The sequence below is a fragment of the Bufo bufo genome, chromosome 2, assembly GCF_905171765.1.
Source record: "Bufo bufo chromosome 2, aBufBuf1.1, whole genome shotgun sequence".
Lineage (NCBI taxonomy): Eukaryota > Metazoa > Chordata > Amphibia > Anura > Bufonidae > Bufo > Bufo bufo.
Window position 1 is genome coordinate 586,646,121 of NC_053390.1, and position 25,979 is coordinate 586,672,099.

The 25,979-nt window shown below is 43.1% G+C and overlaps 1 protein-coding gene across 4 annotated transcripts in view; it reads left to right on the top strand.

Annotated features, from left to right (window-relative positions):
• Positions 1-25,979, top strand: part of AIMP1 (aminoacyl tRNA synthetase complex interacting multifunctional protein 1) — a 71,248-nt gene that overhangs the window by 33,093 nt on the left and 12,176 nt on the right. For all 4 annotated transcript variants that reach the window (XM_040418259.1, XM_040418261.1, XM_040418262.1 and 1 more), the window contains 4 exons: positions 2,834-2,967; positions 4,840-4,953; positions 5,573-5,722; positions 24,135-24,340. In XM_040418259.1, the coding sequence (XP_040274193.1) occupies positions 2,834-2,967; positions 4,840-4,953; positions 5,573-5,722; positions 24,135-24,340 (604 nt within the window). The remainder of the gene's footprint in view (positions 1-2,833; positions 2,968-4,839; positions 4,954-5,572; positions 5,723-24,134; positions 24,341-25,979) is intronic.

Below are 25,979 nucleotides of genomic sequence, written 5' to 3' on the forward strand. Positions count from 1 at the left end.
TTAGTTTCCTTTTTTCATTTATGTATCTGAAGAATGCCTTATCGCCTTTTTTCCCTGACTGAGCTAATTTCTCTTCTGCCTGTGCTTTAGAAGCTCTTATAACTTGTTTGGCCTCTCTCTGCCTAATCTTGTAAATTAGCCTGTCATCCTCCTTTTTTTTTTTTTTATAATTCCTAAATGCTATCTTTTTGTTTTTAATGATTTTGGCCACTTCTGCTGAGTACCACAGTGGTCTTTTCCTTTTTTTGCTTTTACTGACAAGCCTAATGCAATTTTCTGTTGCCTTCAATAGTGCCTCTTTTAAGTAGTCCCATTTCTCCTGGACTCCAATGAAACTGTTCCAGTCTGATAGGGACTCGTATACCACTAATCTAATTTTAGAAAAGTTTGTTTTTCTAAAACTTTTGTTTTTGTGTGGTGTGACTCAGTCACTGTACTTATAGTAAACCAAACTGACTGGTGATCACTAGATCCCAAGCTTTCCCCTACAGTAATATCATATACCAAATTCCAAACACATGCCGCATGGGGACCAATTGCAGGCGATCCTGAGAGGTGGCGTGATCGCCACCTCACAGGATCGCAGGACGGTGATTTGTGGTGTATAATCACGCCACCGATCACCGTCCTTTCCGGGTTATCGGGTCATCAAAGACCCGAATAACCCGTAAACGCAGAAAACTGCAGGTCTGAATTGACCTGCAGTTTTCTGCGATCGCCGACATCGGGGGGGTCACAAGACCCCCTGGGCACTGGTACAGAGTGCCCGCCGAATGATTTCGGCAGGCATTCTGTTCCGATCACCGCAGGCGGCGCTGCGGTGATCGGAAATTCTCAGGACGTACCGTTACGCCCTGTGTCCTGAACAGGTTAAAGGGGTTGTCTCACCTGGGACCCGCACCTGTCTTTCGAACGGAGCCTGCAAAGTGAAAGAGGGCGCATGCGCAGCCACCCTCCATTCATTCATATGGGAGCGCCGAAAATAGCACTGGCTCGGCTATTTCCGTCGGCCCCATAGAAGTGAACAGATCAGTGGCCGCGCTTGCGCATTGCACTCCCCCACTCATTTCAGTGTGACTGACGAAAATAGCAGAGCGCACCACTCTGCTATTTTTGGCACTGCCATAGGAGTGAATGGAGGACGGTCATGCATCCGCGGTGCACCCTACTATGCTTTCTAGGCTCTGTTGTAAAGATGGGTGCGGGTCCTAGCGATATGCCCCCAATGTCTGAGGTGAGACAACTCCTTTAAAGGGGTTGTCCCGCGAAAAATATTCTACAGTTTTCAAACCAGCACCTGGATCTGAATACTTTTGTAATTGCATGTAATTAAACATTTTGTATAGCTACTGAGTTATTCAATAAAATTTATCTGTATAGTGCCACTTTGTTTCTTATTTCTTTGACCGACTCATTATGAAGGCCACACATGCTCAGTTTCATCCTTCAACTGCCCTCTGAGCTGTGATGGGGAGATCAGACACGCCCCCTGAGCTGTGATAGGGACAGCATGGACACGCCCCCTTAGCTGCAGCAGAAAAGACACTCCCCTTGAGCTGCCAGCTTGATATGAATCTAGCAGAGCAATGAATGAGGAGATCTCTGGATCAATGTGAGGTACAGGGCTGGTTCTAGCTTTGTTAGAAAGAGATTGTCATGTACTGTATGATTTCTGATTTTCATTTCTTACGTTAGTCATGGGATAATCTCTTTATTGAAAATAAATAAATAATTAAATGACACAGTTTATGTAGTTTTTTGAGCCAAAGCCAGAAGTGGATCTTGCATGATGGCGAAGTATAAGTGGTTCCCCTATATTTCCTATTGCTTTTGAATCCGTTACTGGATTCATCAGAAACTGCCCCAAAAACTACTACAGCTTTAAAAAAAAAAAAAAAAAAAAAGCCCTGTGTGAAACCACCCTAAGGGTCCATTTACATGACCGTAGAATGGGTCCGCAATTTGCGGAACGGGTGCGGACCCTTTCATTCTTCATGGGGCAGGAATGGATGCGGAAAGCATACAGTGCTCTCTCCGCATCCGCATTTCTGGAGCGTGCCCCCGATCTTCTGGTCTGCGTCTCCGGAAAAAAAATAGAATAGGCAGTTTTATGGGGGTGCAGGCCGGGTGTATTGCGGATCCGCAATACACTACGGACGTGTGAATGGACCCTAATGGTGACCAAACACCTTCAGTAGCTGTTGGCAGAATTCTTGCTTCTGACTAATGTCAGCCGATTGTGGATATGTTTTGTATAGGTAGAGGGCAGAAAGGCACTGTCAGACACCAGGAGAGCAACATGATCAGACATTGAAATAATGTGCCTGCTTCTTCTCTGCCGGATGAGACTCCCAGCTCCCTGTACACATTAGATTGTTTGCCAGTCCCACCAAAAATGGTGGATTTAGCCACCAAGAGTCATTTCCTTCATGCCTTTTCTCGAGTGAAAAAGTCAATATATAAATGAGATGCCTCTTCCAGCAAAACTGGGGAAATCCTAGACTAGCAAAAAAAAACGCCGGAATGTCAGGACCACACTCTGGTGTGTGTGCGCTATGAAGATTAGATGTGCCAACAGATTTCTGCACAAGTAGGTCTTGATAGTCCGAAAAATATAGTAGGCTAGTTCCATTGCTGGTAGTTGCAGTTTAGAGTATACAGGTTGGCCATGTATTATTTTGTTCAGCGTATCCACAGATGGAAAATGAAAATAAATTGTGGCGCCAGCTTTTTAGCTTCATTTGTGCTTGTTACTATGAGTCAAGTCAACTTCTGAAGTCTACAGTGTTTTCGCCATTGCTGCCTCACGTTTTATTTTTTTTGTGATTTGTAGGTTTGTTGTCAGGTCCATAACTAAGATGGCTTCCAGCAATCCAGTTTTGAACAAGCTCGAGCAGAGGGCCTCCGAAGCCGATCAAGTGATTGAATACCTCAAACAGCAGGTTGCTCTTCTGAAAGAGAAAGCTAGTAAGAAAAATTATAGCTTTTATGTAAAACCTATAATGCTCGAACCTTTGAAGGATTAAAGAGGACCTGTCACCACCCCTGACATGTCTGTTTCAACCCTTGAATTTCTGGTTCTATCACAATGTAGGTGCATTCATTGTAGAGCTCTGCATTGTGTCAGTCCTCTGTTATTCCTCATACCTCATGTAGAGATGAGTGAAGCAATTTGTAGGATTAGTCTCATCAGCCAGATCTTTAACACCTGCGAGGCGTGGTCCCCACTACCAGACACTCCCTCACTGCCGCTTGTTTGATGAGGCGGGACATCTCAGCCAGCCATGCCAGTCTCGTGCCAGCTCAGCTGCTCATTGTTGTGGTGCAAAGGCTCTGCTATAGCTACTGGAGCAGCTACTGTGCATGCGCCGTTATACTTGAAGGTAGTGGCACATCAACAGTCACTGCTCTAGAAGTGGAATCAGAACCTCTGTGCTTACGCCACTACTTGGGGCAGCGGTGCAGGCATAAGATTGTCTCAACTGACTGAGGTGACTAGCCCTGTCAGGTGGTGGAGGAGCTTCTTCAACATATACAACAGACCCTCAGAGGTGTAAAACTTTTTCAAACTGTCCACTGGTCCTGCTGTGACGATGTCCTGAGGTAGACTATTCCACGATTCACAGTTCTTACAGTAAAGAAGCTTTGACGCCTCTGGAGACTTAACTTTTTCTTCTCCAGATGTAGGCAGTGCCCCTTGTCTTTTGAGGGGATTTTACATGGAACAGCGTTTCACCATATTTTTTGCATGGACCATTTATAGAAGTTAGTTATGCCCCTCCCCCCTAGACACCTCTTCTCAAGACTAAACGAATATAATTATCAGTTTAGTCACTCTCCTTTGTACCAGGGCATTCTTTCTATGAACCAGCACAGAACATTGGGGTACACCACTTATAACCTGGGACCATTTTGAATAGGAATTATTGACCACAACTCTCTGGACACGGTCCTTCAGCCAATTTTCAGTCCAATTACAGACTATACTTTCCAAGCCTATAGACCTTATTTTACATATTAAACATCTATGAGGGACAGTATCAAAAGCCTTTGCAAGAACACTACATCCACAGCTGCCCATCTGTCCAGGCTACTACTCCCCTCCTCATAAAAACAAATCGGGTTAGTCTGACAACTTCTGTCCTAATGTGGGTAAACCCATGCTGGCTATTACTTATTATTATATGACCACATACTCCTGTACTACTATACTATATTATTTATGACCACATACTCCTGTATATAGTCCCTTAAGAGTCCATCAAACAGTTTTCCCACAACTGAAGTTAAGATTACTGGTCTTTAATTACTTGGGGAGACCTAGAGCCCTTTTTGAATATGGGCACCACACTTGTCTTGCGCCAGTCGCTTGGCACTGTACCATTACCTAGAGAATTATGAACAGCGGAACAGCAATAACTGAACTAAGTTCTTTAAGAACTCTTGGGTGAAATCCATCTGGACCCAGAGCCTTGTTTTTAAGGGACATCATATTTACACTGCTTGGTACTGACAATCAAAGAGCAGAGGCGGCGGCAGTTGCAGAGAGAGCAGAGCCTCTACATGTAACGGCAACGTCTCGTTGCTCCTAGAGGCTCATTTGCATATATTAAAACTTAATTTTTCTCAATGATGCGGGCACATATGAACATGGGACCAACACAGATGTCAGCCAGTTTCATGGCTACAAATCTGCTGACAGATGCCCTTTTCTAGTTCTAATGGTCCTAATCTAGGACCATATCAACAGTTAGCCAATTATTGGATGTATAACGGCCCTGGCTTCACACGCAACAGCTCCTGAAATAATGAATGTTATTTGCAATATGTTGACTGCAGTTTTACAAGCATCTCTTCGGGAGGAGAAGAAACTGCGTGTTGAAAATGCAAAACTAAAGAAAGAGATTGAAACCTTGAAGGAACAACTAATCAAAAAAGAGACACGTCATGGAGGTAAGATTGCCTCCTCTATTACTCCTGCATTGTATTTTTGAGTGGATTTTGGCATTAATGTATCTAGTTAGCATTGACAATTCATTGGTATTTATTGCACTGGTGTTTATTCTGCTTTCACATGGCCGTGTGATGGCGGTATTTCCCAGACTGACCGCTGCTCATGTGAGCCGAACCCATGCAGTGAGTTAGTGTCAGACGTCCTGCAGTCAGTCCGGTAAATGCAGCCATCACACAGACCACGTTTTCCAGGCCACACACAACCACGTGAAAGCAGCCGTATACTGTACATTAGACTTTGAAGCATTCACAGTGAAACACATTTATTAAGACATGATGGTTTTCATGTTTTCTACTGACTTGCATGGAACAGTATACAAATGCCCCCTGACCCCAGTCATTCTGGTGAGAACGGTCATGGGAGCACACATTCTGCAGACAGCTGATACAATGTTAATTGCTGGAAAACCTTGTTAAAGACTAAAGTATTAATAATAATTTATTAGTGATGACTACATCATTGATCACCGACCACTAGGGTGCGCTCTCGTCAGCAGTGAAGTTCCGCATATCAGAATTGTTTTAAGGGAGTCTCATGTTTCTTAATTTTTTGTCTTAGTGAAACAGGTTGGTCTTCCAACTTCTGCACCTGCTGTGTCCAGCCCAGCTACCTCACAACCTGCTGATGAGCCTGTATCTGTGGAGACCTCCTCTTCAGCACCAAAAGCGGGAGAAGAGAAGAAAAAGAAAGAGAAGCCAGAAAAAAAAGGTATGGCGTAAGAACTGATATGGCTACACGGTGACATACTCGCCAGTATTTACAACAGATTTAGCAAAATTAAGGGTAAGGTTAAAATTCGAGGGATTGTCTGTAGCAAGCAGTCAGATTTCACATCACTTCAGTGTCAGTCACTTGGTTATTATGGGCAAGTTTTTCACATTTTCCTTGCGCTCATTTTAGTAAATGACTTATTTACAAATGCCTGTACAGGCGTAGAGCCTATCTTGCCCCAGGTGAAACTTAATACTTCACTTTTATTATTAATTAGGTTAAAAAACGTGTACTTAATACCTTTATTTTAATTTTACTACATGAACTAAAGAAAAGAAAAAGGTTAAAAATACAGTAACCACTCCGCTGTACAGTCAAGTATTGATAAATTGGTCAAGAGGGAGCGTGCACTATCTCTCACTCTTAACAGTTATAGGCAGTTTGCTGCCTTCATGCCGCTTGTAGTGACACCATCAACTGGGCTGAATTGTGGGAGCATCAAGCACTCATTCCACTGAAGATACAGCATTTGGGCCATGCCATGTGCTGACACGTCTGTATCTATCCCTTTGCCTTTAGTAAATGCACGCCATTCCCCATTGTGTGGTCGTGCATTTGAATGTGTCATTGATTGTCTCAACACAAAAAAATAGAAAATAATGAAATTGCATTCTGCTGCTAATAATCTAAGAGTTGCATGACATAGTACTAGCCTGCAAGGTTGTTTAACTCCTTAAGGACCCAGGACGAGAATGCTCGTCTTAAAGGGGTTGTCCGGGTTCAGAGCTGAACCCGGACATACCTCCATTTTCACCCCGGCAGCCCCCCTGACTTGAGCATCGGAGCAGTTCATGCTCGGATGCTCTCCTTTTGCCCTGCACTAAATCGTGGAGGGGAAACGCATTTTTTGGAGATCTGGTGACGTACCGGGACTCTCCATGGGGCTGCCAGGAAGCCCGGTGACGTCACCGGCACTGATGGGCGGGATTTAGCGCTGACCTAGCCAGTAAAACTCACCCATCAGAGCCGGTGATGTCACCGAAGTGTGTTCTGTTAAACAAAAGAGCCTGTGCCCTGCTCAATTTAGCGCAGGGCAAGGGAGCGCATTGGAGCATGAGATGCTCCGATGCTAGCCTCGGGGGCTGCCTGGGTGAAAATAAGGGTATGTCCGGGTTCAGCTCTGAACCCGGACAACCCCTTTAAATGGCAAGTACTTTGTGCCCCAGGATGAGCATTCTCGTCCTGCGGTCCTTCTCTTCCCCCACATGCGGTGCCGCGATCAGCGGCAGGGATTCGGCTGTTACTGACAGCCGGATCCCTGCTGCATTCACCAGCATGGTTGATAACGCAGAGCCGGTGGATTAACCCCCTCATATGCCTCAGTCAGCGCTGACCACGGCATATGGGAGGTTTGCGCTCCCTCTCCTCATCCATCGGGCCCCGTGCTGCGGTGGCGGGGACCCAATAGTTGCCATGGCAGCCCCAAGCCATTCAAAGGCCTTGGGGCCCAGCATGTACGGAGGCTGGGCCTCACAGGCAAACTATCAGTGTATTACACTGTGTAATACAGTGATAGTCAATGCAGTACAATACAGATGTATTGTGCTGCATTTAAACTGGGATCAGACCCTGTAATGTTGAAGTCCCATAGTGGAACAAAAATAAAAAATAATAATAGTGAAATAAGTGTTTTTAACAATAAAAAAATATATAGTTACAATTAAAAAGAAAAAGCTCCTTTCCCAAAAAAGAGACATATAAAATTGTAAAAAATATGAAAAAAAATAAAAACAGACAACCTGCTCTATAAAAATATCACATGATCCACCCCATCTGGTCGACACCGTAAAAAAAAAAAAAGTATAACAACATTTCTATAAAAAGCCCTTTTTTGTTACCTTTCCTCACAAAAAGTGTAATCCCAAGTGATCAAAAAGTCATATATGCCCAAAAATAATTCCACTTAAACAGTCATCTCATCCCGCAAAAAATGAGAACCTAACTAAGACAATCGCCCAAAAAATTTAAAAGATATGGCTTTCAGAAAATGGAGACATAAAAACATGATTGTTTTTCTTTCAAAAACGCTTTTATTGTGTAAAACCAAAATAAATATAAAAAAATAGACAAATTAGGTATCGCCGCATCTGTAACAACCTGCTTCACCTTGCTTTATTTTCCCAAGCTTGGCAAAATATTACAGCAAAAAAGTCCTCACCAAGGAGAGTAAAAATTACAGCTTTACTACAGCGTTCCCCGAGACCTGAGCTCGTGTCTGTCTTATCAGAAGTTCCGGATGGAATCGGTAGCATCAACAATCCTTCATCTATTCCCCAATTGCGTTATGGCCTTAATAGATATCAAGGACGCCTATTATCACATGCCCATACATCCCTCTTCCCAGAAGTTTCTCAGGGTTGCAGTGCAAACAAAAGATTCAGTCCTTCGTCTACATTTCAGAGCGCTTCCCTTTGGGGTGTCTCAGGCACCGAGAATCTTCACAAAACTAATGGCGGAGGTGCTGGCGCAAATAAGGAGATTGGACATCATAATCATCCCATACCTGGACGATCTCCTTATAGTGGGACAGTCTCCGAATATCCTTTCAATACAGATTCCGGAGGTGTTAAGGACCTTGACAAATCTAGCTCGGCTCATAAATTAGGAGAAGTCGTGTCTGACACCAAATTACCGCTGTACTTTCCTAGGGATCCAGCTAGATTCATTATCGCAAAGATTCTTTCTTCCGGAAAGGGAGAGACTTTTAATACAACAAAAGATGAGGGAATTCAGCGAAACCAGAGTCTCTACTCTAAGACAAACCATGTCAGTGCTAGGTCTAATGACATCATGCATTCCAGCGGTGAAATGAGCCCAGTTCAAGTCCAGGATTCCTCAGGCTTATTTTCTATCATGCTGGAGCAGAGATCTTGCATCCCTAGATTGCAAGATTCCGATTCCCGAGTCGGTGACGGTGTCCCTGTATTGGTGGATGGATCCAGTAAACCTCAGATCAGAGATAGAATGGCTAAAAGTCAATCCTATAATAATTACAACAGTTGCCAGCCCCAGAGGGTGGGGAGCTCACTCAGATTTGGTTTTTTTCCAAGGTCAGTGGGCATCTGACCAAAGCCAGCAGTTCCAGAATTTCAGAAAGCTGAGGGCAATATTTTGTGCTCTAAAGGAATTCCTCCCCTTTTTAATAAACGGACATGTGAGGACAGTGCGACAGCAGTAGCTTATGTCAGCAGGCAGGGGGGAACAAGATCGCCCCAGCTGTTGAATCGAACGTTCAGGATTTTCCACCTTTTAGATGTGAAGATTCTCTCCATTTCTGCGGTTCATTTGAAAGGCTTATAAAACCTCCAGGCAGACTTCCTAAGCAGGCGAAGGCTCAGACAGGGGGAGTGGTGTCTTTGTCAGAAGGTGTTCAACCAAATAATGGGTTTATGGGGACCCCATCAATAGACCTGTTTGCTTCCAAAAAGAACAGCAAGTGCAAAGTTTTTTTTTTCTCTCAATCCAGCGGATCATTCTCAGGGGGTAGATGCTCTGTCTCAGCCATGGGGGAAAGGTCTATGTTATGCGTTTCCCCCTCTGGGCCTGCTACCCAGAGTAATTCAGAAAATCGGGAGGGATGATGCTACAGTAATATTAAAAGCCCCCTATTGGCCAAAAAGAGTATGGTTCATGTGGCTGAGGAAACTGTCCCTTTCAGATCCTTGGGTACTTCCAGAGAGGGAAGATTTGTTGTATCAAGGCCTTTACTTCATGTGGAAGTAGCAAAATTACATTTAACGGCCTGGATACGGAGAGGGAATTCCTTAGATCCAGGGGTCTGTCAGAACAGGTGATCAATACCCTTCTGGCTAACAGAAAAAAAAGATTACTTCTGATATATATGTGAGAATCTGGAAAGCCTGTATCAGTTTTTGCAGATCAGACTTGGATATATCCTTACCCCCCAGATATGCCATTGATTTTAAACTTTCTACCAGAAAGGCTTAATAAAAAGTTAAGACCCAGTACCTTTAAAAGTTCAGGTTTCTGCACTTAGTGCTTTGTTTGACGTTAGATTGGCAGTTCATTCCTGGATAAAGAGGCTTATAAGAGCATCCTCCAGACTGAATCCGTCCATTAGACCCAGATCATCCCTCTAGGATCTTAATGTGGTCCTTTCTAGTCTAACTCAAAGTCCCTTTGAACCTGTAGATTTCATCCCTGTAATAATGTTATCATACAAGACAGCCTTTCTAGTGGCAATTACCTTAGCTAGACGAGTGGGGGATATTTCCGCCTTATCTGCCTTTCTCATTATACCTCTGTGTTGGATGACAGGATCGTATTTAAACCAGATCCAGCTTTTCTACCAAAGATAGTTTCAGATTTTCATAGATCCCAAGAGAACATTTTACCTTTATTCTGCCAGAATCCCCAAAATTAAGGTGAACAGAGGTTCCATAAACTAGATGTAAGAAGGTGTGTTTGCAAATACTTAGTTAAATAAGGGATGGAGGAAGGCCTCTGTTGTTCATTCAATTTCAGGGTCCAAATAGGGGTCTAAAAGTCACAAGTCGTACGATTGCTAGGTGGATTATGAGAGCGTTACGGTTAGCCTATTCTTCTGCGGGGCTCCAGGTCCCTACAGGATTCTCTGCGCATTCAACAAGGGCCTTAGCATGATCTTGGGCAGAGAGAGGCTGTGCCTCCATTGATCAGATTTGTAGGGCTGCGACTCGAATCTCCCTAGACACCTTTTATAAACATTACATGTTGGACCTTTCATCTAGTCAAGACTTGGTTTTCGGAAGAAAAGTTCTGCAGGCTGTAGTCCCCCCCCTAAGGCATCTATTAGTCTCTCACAGGTGCTGTCATGGGGCGTAATGGAAATACATAGATTACACTTACCGGTAATCCGTTTTCCATGAGCCTATGACAGCACCTACATTATTCCCTATGTGGGGGGTAGATTTAGGCGCACATATGTATGAGCAGTGAATGCTTCACTGTATATAGAATTATGTCAGTCCTAGGGATTTTGTCACAAACTCAGGAGTGGTGAAAGGAGGATCCCTTTTAAAGATCTGGGAAGTTCCCGTCCAGAAGGGGGAGGATCTCTCACAGGTGCTGTCACTTTATCCTATAATTTCCAAAATGGGGTCAATCTTTTGGAGTTTCTACTCTAGGGGTGCATCAGGGGGTCTTTTAAATGTCATATGGCAACTTAAAATTATCCCAGTGAAATCTGCCCTCCAAAATCCATATGGCGCTCTTTCCCTTCTGCGCCCTGCCGTGTACCTGTACAGCAGTTTACGACCACATGTGGGATGTTTCTGTAAACTGCAGTATCGGGGTAATAAATATTGAGTTTTATTTGGCTGTTAACCCTTGATGTGTTACAGGAAAAAATTAATTAAAATGGAGAATCTGCCAAAAACGTAAAATTTGAAAAATTTTCTCACCTTTCCTTTAATTCTTGTGGATCACCTAAATGGTTAACAAAGTTTTTAAAATCAGTTTTGAATAACTTGAGGGGTGTCGTTTCTACAATGGGGTCATTTATGGGTAGTTTCCACTATGTAAGCCCCACAAAGTGACTTTAGAATTGAAGTGGTCCTTTTAAAAAGTGGGTTTAGGAAATATTCTTAAAAATTTTAAGCCTTATAAGATCCTAAAAAATAAAATTACATTTACAAAATGATGCAAACATGAAAGTGGACATATGGCAAATGTAAAGTAATAACCCTTATGATGTATAAAAGCAGATAAATTCAAATTTTGAAAATTGCTAATTTATCCAAATTTTCTGTAAATTTGGGATTTTTTAATAAATAAAGGTGAATTATATCGACATTTTTCACTATCATGAAGTACAGAATGGCTTGTATAAGTAAAAGTGTTCCAAAGTTATTACCACATAAACTGACACATGTCAAGTTTCCAAAAAACGGCCTGGTCCTTAAGGTGAAAAATGGCAGGGTCCTTAAAGGGAGTCTGTCACCAGCATTTCACTTTTTAACCCTTCCCACAGCTCCCTAGCATGCTTACAGTTAATAAAAACGTTACCTCTGGCATCAATCCTTGACTTATAGAACCCTCAAAAACGATCTTTATAAGATATGCAAATGAGGGCTCACAAGTGCCCAGGGCGGCGTTACTCTCTTAGGTGTCCTGCTTGCTCAGCCTTCTCATTGCGTCCCCCCGCCCCTTCCTACCCTCTGCCCGCCCATCCTTTCCCTCTGACCGCCTTTGTACTAACTTGTTATGCTGCCAATATCCCGCTGACGCACTCATTCCTTTGGCCGGCGCATGCGCATTGCGATGCCCATTCCTTGTACGGCATCACAGTAACTATTGCGCATGCGCCGGCTAACGACGCGAAAATCTGCGTCGTTAGCCGGCGCATGCGCAATAGTTACTGTGATGCCGTACAAGGAATGGGCATCGCAATGCGCATGCGCCGGCCAAAGGAATGAGTGCGCCGGCGCGGGATATTGGCAGCATAACAAGTTAGTACAAAGGCGGTCAGAGGGAAAGGATGGGCGGGCAGAGGGTAGGAAGGGGCGGGGGGACGCAATGAGAAGGCTGAGCAAGCAGGACACCTAAGAGAGTAACGCCGCCCTGGGCACTTGTGAGCCCTCATTTGCATATCTTATAAAGATCGTTTTTGAGGGTTCTATAAGTCAAGGATTGATGCCAGAGGTAACGTTTTTATTAACTGTAAGCATGCTAGGGAGCTGTGGGAAGGGTTAAAAAGTGAAATGCTGGTGACAGACTCCCTTTAAGGCGTTAAAGGGGTTTTCTGGGCGTTTAATATTGCTCAGCAGAGATCATTAATACTTGATCGGTGGGGTCCAACACCCGGCACCCCTCATCAGCTGTTTGACAGCTTACCAAGCACAGCGCCTGCCCATTGGATAGTAGGCCTTTAGTATTGTAGCCCAGGCCCCTTCCCTTGAATGGAACTGAGCTGTGCTTAGGCCAAATGACCCATGTACATGATGTCACTGGCCTACATGGAAACAGCTGATGGCAGCGGTGCTGGGAGTTGGACCCCCACTGATCAGATACTGATGATCTATCCTGAGGATAGCTCATCAGTATTAAAACACCTGGAAATCCCTCTTAAGAACGTAAATTGCATGTAAATCACACATGCAACTTTTTGGCGCACATCGCTTACACTTCTTCTTCAGTGTATGCTGCCCGGTAGTCACAGCCTTATTCTTGTAACGTTTAAATAAGGCTGGATACATTAAATTATTTCCACCCATGGGAGCGCATAAAGCTTTCCTTTTGGCTGATATAGGTTGGCTGTATGAATAGCACAGTCTGTGGCATTCAGCAACAAAAAGAAAGACATACCCTGCGGGATAGTTTTTGTTTTTTAACATGGAAGGCTTGGCCATTACATGCCACAGTGTTTCCTAATGACTTTGGTACTTCTAATCATCGAAATGCAGAATTTTGACAACCTGTAAATAGACATTCTACATGTGAAGGCAGCCAATGTAACACTGGCAGCTTTCTGCGTTTGCTATAGATATCATTTACACGTGCACCGTATTTTATACATTTTACTATGTATCTGCTTTAGCTTTTAGGATTCTTTCTTACATTGTGGTATTAACCATTCACTTGGGAGTATGTCCAATTTCATCAGTAGTGCTGTACTGTTTCTGAGGGAGGTCATGGAGGAGATGCAGCTACTGCCAATTCTATGTAAATTAAGGCCCTTGAAGAATGTAATTGCAATCTGCTTCATCTAAGACAGCATCTCTAAAAGATTTTGATTAATGACAGTTTCCGTGGGCTTTTATCTGGAGAGCGATCAGTCTCTGGAACTTGCTTCCACAGGAAGTATTGCTTTTCACTTGGAAATCACATTACCGATGCTGTGTGACAAGGTGGCTTGAGGGCAGAGGATTTTATGTAATCCTAACTCGGTGTTGCTCTATTCAGTTTCATAAAAACATATTCTAGAAATGGTTTTCTACCCTTTTATCCTCATAGCTTATCTACTACTGGTCAGCTGCTCAGTCAACACGCATTTATATGTTTACGATAGTTATTCAGAACACACGTTAATAAATTATTTATAGGACCTATCACAAAAATAGTTTTTAAGTTTTCTTTTTTGTAGGTTCCTATTGACATATTTTCTATTTGAATACATAATTTTCATCACTATGCTCTTAAAAGCAGATTAAAGAAACACTCCATTTTTTTTATTTTACATATATTGCTAACTCACCCCCAGTATTCTAGTAGTTTAATTTGTTAAGGGCCCAATATTTTTCTTTCCGCATCTGATCCACATGCGGACCCATTTATTTTAATAAGGCCACAAAAGATGCACACAGCACACTTCCATGGCCTCGCAAAAAAGGTACATGTCCTATTCTTGTCTGTTTTTTGCGGACAAGAATAGGCATCTCTATCATGGAGAGGTATGTTCCCATCAGCAAAATGTGGAACGCACACGGCCAGTATCCATGTTTTGTGGATCTGCAATTTGCAGTCGGCAAAAACGGATGCAGTTGCATCCATACAGTTTGAACCTTTTCATTATAGGAACCTGGTCATGTGACCTCAAGCCTGACCTGCAGCCTAGAGCTTGCTCTAATGTGTAAACAGGAATTTGGTCTCTCCTGTGTGCCTGACTTCCCGACATCATCACCTATCCAATCCCTCCTGTCAGCTCCATGTTCCTCTATATATCTTTATATTCTGTTGAATATGTAATATCTCCCCCCATCTAAAGGATCAGTAGTGCATATATATAGTAGGTAGCATATTTTTCGGACTATAAAGGCTCTTTCACACGAGCGGATGCCATGCGGGTAATCTGCTGCGTGAAAGAGGTGCCAAGCCCCGTTCCGGACAGCAGAGACACGGAGCAGTAACATGACTGATAATGCTCTTTGCCTCTCTGTGACCTTTTTACTACAAAATCACAGTGAGATAAAGTTGTCACTGTGATTATGTATTAGAAAGGTCACAGAGAGGCACGGAGCATTATCAATCATGTTACTGCTCCGTGTCTCTGCTGTCCGAAACGGGGCTTGGCACTCTTTCACGCAGTGTATTTTACGCATGGGATCCACTCAGGTGAAAGAACCCTAAGATGCACCTAGATTTAGGAGGGAAATTTTTTTTTTTTATCAGACCTCTAATCCTCACCACACCCCCATATGAAACCCCCATTCTTCTTCAGACCTCAGAATCAGACCCTCAAGCTCCTTCAGCCTCAGATTGTACCCCATCAGCCTCAGATCAGACGTTAAAAAAGTAAATAAATTTACCTCGCTTGCCCCGGACAACACTACCACTCCTTGGTCTTCATCTGGCCTGTGATACACTGTGACCTGACGTTGCTTAGCATAACGTGCACTACGTCCTGATGCTGTATGCTGTCAAGACCCAGTGCATAACGGGGCACGGAAGAAAACCATGGAGGGCGAGCACAGCTGCGCAGTGCTTCCCGCATGCTGGTGACCACCACCATTATGGATGCGGTCATTAGCATTCTGACTATAAGAGATGCACTGCTACTTTTGAGGGAAAAAAGTGCGTCTTAGGGCTGTTGCAAATGAGCGAGTCCTTTGCAGGACTGAAGCTCCGTGTGTAAGCGCGATCTTCTGTTCTGGACTTACAGGAGCGCACAGCATTATCATGATTTATAATGCTGTGTGCCTCTGCTTGACCTTACTTCTATAGAATCATACTGACAGCTTTATGTCACTATGATCCTATAGAAGTAAGGTCAAGCAGAGGCACACAGCATTATAAATCATGATAATGCCGTTCACTCCTGCAAGTCCATAACTGAGGATCACACACGGAGCGGGATTCCCACAATCGAATCGCTTGTGTAAAACACCCCTTATAGTCTGGAAAATATGGTAATTGTATATATTGACTAGCAGCAGTTCTAGAAACCTCCCGTCTAACATTGCCTGTCTGTACTATATGTATATGCTGACTCTCCAGTGTAGTTCTATGGGATGCACACTGGTCTCTCTGCATCATGTAAGAGCTGACAGGGGAGAAAGAGATGACAGGACATCACATAGGAAAACATGGCAACCCTGCAGTGTAAGGGGACAGCAGTTTTGTGTCCTGACTCCTCTTACACAGTGCTGTATGGTGAGAGTTCGCCCCCTCTGTCTCTGTAAAGTCAGGCATGACGGGAAATATAGGATTCATGAGGAAAACCAGTTTTACACAAGCATGTTTAGTCCAGGAAACACGGTTTGTGTGATTAACCTCATTTTGTGGACCGAACTTCTCAGTGTGCCTTATAAATTAGGCGCATCCTCCAGCAGCACAGGGAGAAAGCGCCTGTCTTGATAAATCTCTCCCATAGATTGTTCTACACACTGAACTGTATACTAATTTGGGAGGGGATCCAGAGCTAGCACACAGAGCATTGCCTGTTGAGCTCACTGCTCTTGGCTTACGCAGTCTTTGTCCTCTGGGTATGTAGGTGTTATATTGGACAGAAGACATCTTGCTGCTGCGAAGAAAATAAAACGAAAGTTATGTGGGAGTCGGCACCAAATTTACTTTAAGCTGTACACAATGTCTAATAGGGTGGCCTCCTCATATTATACCCATGCATTTAGCGGCCAGATCTGATCCTGGCCAGAGCTATTGTTAACCAAGCACCTCGTGCCCACCCTCAGTGCACTTGATGGCTAGTTTACATATGGATTAGAAGACCATTTTCTCAAGATATACTAACCGCAGCTCTGTAAGATATAGTGTGTTATGAAGATGGTCCAAGAACGCCTTTATCCTCAAGGCGGAGTGCTGTACATTTAAATTTCATCAAGCTAATTCACACTTGGAAGGGCTGATTTCCTCTGGAAAGAAAAGCAAATTCCCATCTGGAATACATATGTTATAATTATAATGTTGCTCTCATTGATTGTTATCCAATAAGCCAATTGTCACGAACCAGTGAGAACTCCTCGATTTTCACAGTACCCCTGATGGTGGGGATAGACTTTCCCGAGGGAAACACCAGGTCGCTACCTCTTAAGGAGCATAGGCACACGAGGCAGCTGGTCCAGGTGGACAGGAGGTACCTTAGAAAGGTACCAGAGGTACAGGTGTTGTCAGCAGCCTGAGTCGTTACCATGAGTAACAGTGCTGGACCGAAGGATGAGGCAGAGGCGAAGTCAGGGCAGGCGGCATAGGTACAGGTCAGGGAATCTGGTTCAGCAACAGGAGAGTCAAGGCAAGCAGGCAGGGATCAAACAGGTAGCAGAGTCCAGAACACAAGAGGATATCAGGAACCTTAGCAGGACACAAGGACCTTGACACTGAGGTATCTTTTGAAGGGGGCTGAGCCACTCATATATGTGCAGGAGGGCTAGGATTGGCGAGGTCACATGATCCAACCCATAAAACACAGGAAGTGATGCGCGCCGGCACTTAAGGAAGTGCTGCAGGAAACAAGCGGCAAGTATGCTGAAGCCAGGGCTGAAAGGAAACACTGGCAGCAGATCACCGCTGAACACGACGCCCGCGGGACCGCCGCGGTAAGCAGGGGAACAGCGGCGCACAGCAGCCGCTGTTACACCAATTATGAAACACAACTTGTTTTAAACGACAGAAAGGTTTACTGCAAGCTGCCTGATTTGTTGCCTCTAAAAAAGGAGAGATGTGCCATGCTTCCCCGCTGTGCTTACGGCAGGGTATTTTCCAGTTCACGCTGTTTAATGAAATGACTCACACGAGAGGAAGAAATCTGCTTTGTAGGTGAGCTATACGCACACACGTTCAGTCTCCTGAAAGGAAATCCTCGTTGCTGTCTCTTGTCCACCTCCTTTACCAGGGCCATTCTTAAAGGATTATATTCTAATTTTTCTATAAAGAGGATTGAAAAAAAATCTTATATTTGATTCCTCAATGTTTGCTTAACTGAGTTGTGCAATTTTTGTTAGAAAGTAGCCCCAATGATAAGTTGACCACAGGCTTCTCCGCTGCTGATATCCCTAACAATCAACTATGATTTCTAGGGGAACCCAGTAAAAATGTTAAATTCCCCTGCAGCGACATCACAGGAGAAAAGCAGCATTACACAGTTCCTATTGGAAGTAATGGGTTAGCCATGTAATGTATGGGTGTGTCTGGTCCTCCATAGCAGAAAAATGCTCCTTGTAGCCAGCACAAAGAATTTGGACGGGGGACCCCTCTCTAGAAACTCATCATTCTGTAATAAGGCATTTGAAAATGGAGTTGGTAACCCAGACCTCCTCTTTTGCTAAAATGGCAGAAGGAATAATACCCTGAATAACAGCATTTTGCACCCATTGCATTGATGTTTATTCTGTTTCCATGGCTATGGACTAGTATATATTTATACTTGTAAATCCAAATTTCTCCATACACATATAAATGTCGGTTGATCCTACTAGAGTAAAGATGGCTATACACATTCAGGCCCATTCACACGACTGTATATTTGAGTCTGCATCCGTTTCTGGGGCTGCACAGCACACTGCTTCCGTTCCGTGGCCCCGCAAAAAAGATAGAACATGTCCTATTCTTGTCCGCAATCGCAGACAAGAATAGGCACTTCTATCACAGGGCTGGCCGTTCCGGTCTGCAAAATGTGGAATGCACCCGGCCACTATCTGTGTTTTGCACATCGCAAAACACATACGGTCGTCTAACAGAGGGCAGGACGTACCGTTCCGCAAAATGCGAAACTTGCACATCCCTCATCCGTGTTTTGTGGTTCAACAATTTGCAAACCGCAAAAACTCCTAAGGCCGTGTGCATGAGGTCTAAAGTTGATCAAAACTGACGATTTGAACCAAAACAAATGGACTTCGGTTGAAATTTAACAATGAACAATCATTTTAGCCAACTAATGACAGACCATAAGAGGTCAGCCATGTTTGATATTTTCGTCCATTATTTGGCTGAAAGAACATTCCCAGAAAGATCCCTAGGTTTCATTGAACTTTATATGGCCAGTATAAAGCACTGTAACGCCCAATATGGACTGAAATGCGTATGACTGTCTGCAAAATGAGTGGTCACTAGATGTTCAACCGTCAACCAACGTCCATCTAATGTGAATGGGAAGCTTTAGGGGGCCGCACAGCAATCTCCTGGGGAGAGAGGAATAGATTAGATCAGAGTGTCTGGCAGTTGCTTAACTCGCCCATGCTCATTCAGCTGATCCAAGAATATTTCTGGGAAAGTCGGCTGCCAGCAGCTGTCTGTGGGCATCAGACGAATGTAAGACTCCACATATAATCAGATGTTTAAGCCTGGAGGAGTAACAGCCAGCATTTGCCATTGAGGGAAACAAGGTTCTGACAAGCAGGAAAGCATTGTAGCATTTAGTTGTATTACATGTTAGGTCTGTTCAGGGTTTACAGGGTATGAATATGTTTGGGATTGTTTTTACTGAAATATGTGTGTTTGACCTAGAAAAGATTTTTTATAAGCCTCTGGATGTGAACAAGAATGTTTCCGACAAGAATCTTATTATGGTAGGACGTTTTTATCCAAGACCTGTTGCAATGTTCTTTCCTTTACATGCAATAAGACAAAAACAAAACTTGCAAAGATGGACATATCCTGTAATGTATTTTACATAAAAATATTGAACCCCAGACCTTCATTGGGGTTCAATGTGGTTTTAGTACTTCTGTTTGTTTCTACAATTCATCTTGACAGTGCCCCGTTTCATTGAACTGATTGGTGCAGGTAATATTTCAAAAGCCCCAGGGAACCAGCAGTCCCTTCAATGTAGCCCATCTACTCTGGAAGCAATTAAATGGCCAGTGTTCCTTCAGTGTCCTGTGTTTCCAGCTAATTATCATTACTACAGCTCCTCGTTGTAAGCTTATTCTGCAGATCAGTCTCGCCCTGATGAATGATGAAGAACTAGTGTTTTTTGATGATGATGGACAATTGTAAATAACATGTCTACCAGTTGTAATGCCTCCTGTGAGCAGAGAGCCTTGAAGTTAGGCTACTTTCACACTAATGTTAATATTTTCCGGTATTGAGATCCGTCACAGGGTCTCAATACCAGGAAAAAACGCCTCCGTTTTGTCCCCATTCATTGTCAATGGGGACAAAACGTAACTGAACGGAATGCTCCAAAATGCATTCCGTTCCATTCTTATACCGGAGAGCAGCATGCTGCGGTTTATTTCCATCCTGGGATGCGGAGCAAGACGGATCCGTCATGACCCACAATGCAAGTCAATGGGGACGGATCCGTTTTCTCCGACACAATCTGCCACAATAGAAAACGGATCCGTCCTCCTTTGACTTTCAGTGGAGTTCATCACGGATCCGTCTTGGCAATGTTACAGATAATACAACCGGATCCGTTCAGAACGGATGCAGATGGTCGTATTATCAGTAACGGAAGCGTTTTTGCTGAACCCTGCCGGATCCAGTAAAAATGCTAGTGTGAAAGTAGCCCTAGAGAGTAAAATGTCTTGTAAAACCTCTTTCTGTTTCATTTTATGGCATGAGATTGATTTGCAGACATGGTAATGTTACTATAGAAATAAGCTCAATCTTCCACTTTAGACAAAAGGCTCTTGAGTTGGATAGCCTGTATATATACAGAATTCTACAGATTATTTTGGATAGTCTTGAAGGGAATCCTTACTTGTTTGAATGGTTCCTTGATAATAATATGAACCTTATGAGACCTTTATCAGTGATTAGTAGGGAAACCTGTCAGCAAGTGTTCCGTTTTCCTGCAGTGCCACCACAGGGGAAATGAAGCTTTACACGGTGTCCACGGAAATGAATGGGTTACTGTATGATACAGGACAGCATAGATCCTCCAGAGAGAGACACTCTTTCAGATGCTTTACTCTGACCAAGAGATGAGGATCCTGAACAGGGGAATACATTTTAATTCAGAATTCCCTAATGGGGTAAATGAAAATGGGTTTTCTAATGATATGTCCACACTAGGTGTACAGTATATCATACAGATTTTACGCAGAGAAATTGTCTATTTTTCCTGCAGAGTTTGGCTGCAAAATTCACCCTCAGCATGTAAGGTCTCATGCACATGACCATGTCCGTTTTGCGGTCCACAAAATACGGATGTGTGCATTTCTCATTTTACAGAACATCCGTCCCTCAATAGAGCAGTCCTATCCTTGAAACGGACAAGAATAGGACATGTTCTATAAGTGAATGGGTCCACATTAGGGATGAGCGAATCGACTTCAGATGAAACATCTGAAGTCAATTTGCATAAAACTTTGTTCCAATACTGTACGGAGCAGGAGCTCCGTACAGTATTAGAATGTATTGGCTCCGATGAGCCGAAGTTATTGCTTTGCCAAGTCTCGCGCAATAACGTCATAAATTGATTTGTACTGTAAAAAAAAAAAAACATTTCTCGAACTCTGGTTCGGTTCCAAGTGGTACCTTGGAACCGAACCCGAGTTCGGGAAATGCTTTTTACAGTACAAATTAATTTATGACGTTATTACCCGAAGTCTCGCGAGACTTCACAAAGCAATACGTTTGGCTCATCGGAGCCAATACATTCTAATACTGTACAGAGCTCCTGCTCCGTACAGTATTGGAACAAAGTTTTATTCCAATCAACTTCGGATGTTTCATCCCTAGTCCACATCCGACCCACAAAAAATGCAGCTCGGATGCAGACCCAAACCACAGATGTGTGCATGAGGCCTAACTCATACAGGTTTTCTGCAGCAAGATCAGTGAACTTACTTGAAACTAGACAGCGTCTTTAAAAATCAAATACCAGGAGTTATTGAATAGAGCTGTGTATGTCCAAAAAAGGGACATGTAGCGGTGGTGCAGCTGGAGATTCAGAAGATGAAATGGGTGGGCTGAGAGAGCTCAAGAGGCATTGGAGGAGCACATTGTTTTTACATGGTACAACATGTTAGTATTATCCATGCAAAGTTTGAGAAATCTGAAAGCAGAAAGGACTAGACAGTTTACAGTTTAAGACTGTAAGGAAGACCAAAGACTTGGATGTGACTGACATCTGCATGCAAATAATATTTGAAACCATACAAGACTAGAGATGAGCGAATTTCCGCTTATGAAATTTGTTCACACTTCGTTTATTGGTTAAAGGTGAATTGCGTTATGGATTCCGTTACCACGGACCATAACGCAATTCTGTGACGGAATGCCTTTAGAGGCATTCCGTTATTCATTCCGTCATAATAGAAGTCTATGGCCTGCATAACTGATCCGTCCAGTTACTGTTATGCAGGGGAGGACTCCCCTGCATAACGGAAGCGGGACGGATCCTTTTTGCAGCCCATAGCCTTCTATTATGACGGAATGCATAACGGAATGCCTCTAAAGGCATTCCGTCATAGAATTGTGTTATGGTCCGTGGTAGCGGAATTCATAATGCAATTCACCTTTAACCAATAAACGAAGTGTGAACAAATTTAAAAATATGAAATTCGCTCATCTCTGGACAAGACCTTAGGTGAAATATGAGAAACTTGAGGGATGCCATCAGAGAATAGAGAAGAAGCAAAGTGTGATGTGTCACGAAACATATTCTACATTTGTCACACCAGCACCCAATCTGAATACTTCTGTAATAAAAAAATTTAGTATAGTCAGTGAGCTATTCAATAAAATGTATCTGGATAGCTCCACCTGGTGTCTGTTCTTTTCCTTTTATTTTTGTCTGTCTTACTGAGCTGGTCGTATGTGCTATCTTCAACTGTCACCAGCCATATGTTCTATTACAAGCTGTGGCAGTTACAGGGAGAGATCAATTGGAGCAGTGGATGGGGAGATCCCTGGACCCATGTGCTGTACAGGGCTGGTTCTAGCTTTGTTAGAAAGGTGTTGTCATGGTTTCAATTTCTTTACATCAGCCATGGCATAACCCCTTTTAGGATCTATGATGCCCAGATTATCTATAGCATCAAGAATCTTTGCCTAGTCCTAGAATGATACCGATGGGCCCTATTTGTCAGCAATCCTTTGTTATTTAGGTTACACTCTGTTTTTTTGTTGTTTTAATCTGTTCTGGAGGCAGTTTGTGCTTCACTCCTAAAAGCAGAAGGTTTACCTCAGCATAAGGTTTATTTTCAGATATTGGATCACAACCAGCTAAGCTTTGTTCTTTTATCAGTTTGCTTTATTCCTCTATAACTACATTTGACTTTTTTTGCTTTGGATGTAAGCACAATAAAAGCGAGGCTCTATTGGAATGCTCTCAAGCTGTTGCTTTTCTTTTGGTTAAATTCTGGATTTTAATGGGAGTCTGTCAGGAGTTCTGACCCTGCAGAATTGCTGACAGCTCTAGATAGGGGGCAGGGAGAGTAGAACAAACATACTTACAGTCTGTTTCAAGCCTTGTCAATTCTGTAGGTCTGAAAAGTTTTCCTGTGTTTGTGCAGTGGAATTACTAAAATGGAACAATTTTTCTATGTCCTAAACTGGCCATAGTAGATAGTGGCCTGCTGAGTGAGCGCTTGGCCAACAGCTATTCCTTCCAACCCACCCATACAGCTGCCTGTTTTGGCTTAGCCAAGTATGCATGTGTTCTCAATAAAGAGAGAGGAGTAAGCCGTGGCCAGACACCTTTTGGCGGCGGCTTCTTCCTGGATAACAAAGGGATCTGCCGTGCTTAAATCCAATATGCCAAATACTCCTTTCCCCAACATCTGCCAGCAAGGAAGATTTGGGAGTCACCCATACACGTTAAATGGTCGCCTGGCTCCACCTAAATTGCCAGTTCCTCCGACATTCATCTAATGTATATGGCTACCCCTTGTACTTTTATGCTAAAAAGCTAGTGTCTTGCTGTGATTACATCATCCTACATCCGTCTTGATGTCTCTTGATCATAACTGATGGGTCACATTTTATTACACTGAAGAAAACAACAGTAAGTGCGTTGTATGTGGGAGGGTATTATATTTGTCTTCAGAGCTTTAGCATCATGTATAAGACAGCATGTCCACAGAAGGTGATCCAAGAGAAGAGGTAAATTGGTTCTTCCATGTCTTGAATGGTTTTTCGGGAAAATCACTAAATGTGTTAGGGCAGAACATTCCCTCAGATAACTTTACCGGCCATATCTGGTCGTCTCTCATGGCTTTTTTTCTAGATATTTCTATTTGGCATATATTTAGTGTTCGGCAGAAATTGCATAGTTTTATCTATGTGCAACGTTTCTAATGTATAAAACTTGGTTTACGATTAGCTTCTGGTGATGTTTACGTGATATTCTTGACAATTTAACTAATCGGGATTATTTCTAATACTTAATAAATACCTTGGTGATATCTCCCCCCTTCTCCAGAGACATTGGTTACTTGTAAATCAAATAATGATTTTCTTGTAAAAACTTTGCATTTACCTTATTGTTTTGTTCCCATCTGTTAAGGAGAGAAGAAAGAGAAGAAAACGGTTACAGCAGAGGATGATGCGAGACCTGTTGACGTATCTCGATTGGACCTGCGTGTTGGCTGCATCATCTCTGCCAAGAAGCATCCAGATGCTGACTCCCTGTATGTAGAAGAAGTAGACGTAGGAGAAGCATCTCCAAGAACTGTTGTCAGTGGCCTTGTGAAGTATATTCCTGTAGAACAGGTAGTGTATTATACTTATTATATATAATAATTGTGGTTATAGATATTATATTTCACTGTTTAACATCACGTAATATTTATTTGGATTGAACCTACGGTGTACATAGAGAAATGGGGCCCTCTTCTAGTGATGGTTGACACTATCGCACCTCTTGCCAAGAACTTGATGCTTGCTAACGGTTTATTTCACAAAGTTTTTATTGAAAAAAGTAAAGGCAACAAATGACAATGTAGGCATGCAAGCCCATTATTACAAAAAGTATCAGTAGTAAAACAAAGGCCACAGTACTACAAATGCCATTTTCAATTCTGACGAAGAATATTAGCACATATATACTGTAGCTAAATAAAGGGCAAATGGGTCTTAGTTTGGTTGCCCAGTGAATAGTAGGAGAAGGTAAGGGGAGTGGGAAGGAAAGCGGAGGGAAGGGGAAACAAACCAAAAACAACAACATAACTCGTGCCAGAGGATATCAAAGAAGGAGGAAATTTGAATGAAGCCAAATCTGAATTTAAGATGTACTCAAAGTCGGGTATACTTTAATCTATTTATTCCAGCATTCTAAATAAGAGTCATAACATCCCTTACAAGATGCCATGGTGCTTTCCATAACTTTTTAGTAATGGGGGATCCCTGCAAAGCTTCTTACCACCCACTATAAGTAATGAAGCCAACCTGAGCTGGGTCTTCTCTCTCCAGGGACCTAATAGGAGACAGATGGGCTGCAACTATACATACATACTCTTGGATTAAACTGCCATGTATATGTTTTAGAAAACGTGTTAAAAAAAAGCCACCTAATACCATTTCCATATTCTTGAAATTCTGGGTCACGGTGCTTTGCTATGAAGTAGCCTTGGATCACACCTCAGCTACATTGCATGGTTTGTCCAACTTATTTTAGAGTTCCCCAAAGCCACTAAGTGAGATAAAACTCGAAGGATCCTATACTCACCAGTTAATCCTGTATTGTTTCCAGCACGGGTCCTCCCTGCCAGGCTTTGTTTACTTGATTACATTGATGCTGTGCCACATACGGCTGAAGGCAGTGATTGGCTGTAGCAGTAATGAGGGGTATATCCGTCACTTCTGCAGCTATGTAAACACAGACCATAGTTTAGGATGGAACAATGTGTATGTTATTAGCTTTGATTGGCTTTTAAAAAAAAAAGGCAGACAACCCCTTTAACATTGAAGCCAAAACTTTAGGGTTGGAGATGATACATTGTCCCTACAGCCTCCTCCATACATGGCAGTTGCTGAGAATATCATAGAGGGCTCCAGTGATGAGCACGATCGGAGATAACTCGGACCCCGTTCTTTTTAACCCCTTAGATACCGCAGTCAATAGCAGCTGAGAGATTAGTTATTCTGGTTGCTATAGCACAATGCCTGTCAAGCCATGCCTTTGGCAGGGCTTAAAGGGGTTTTCTCATCTCAGACAATGGGGGCATATCACTAGGATATGCTCCCATTGTCTTATAGGTGCGGGTCCCGCACCTATATCGAGAACGGAGCCTCGAAAGTGAAGGAGGGCGCATGCGCAGCCGCCCTCCATTCATTTCTATGAGGCCGCCGAAAATAGCCGAGCGCTGGCTCGGCTATTGCCGTCTGCCCCATAGAAATGAATGGGAGCATG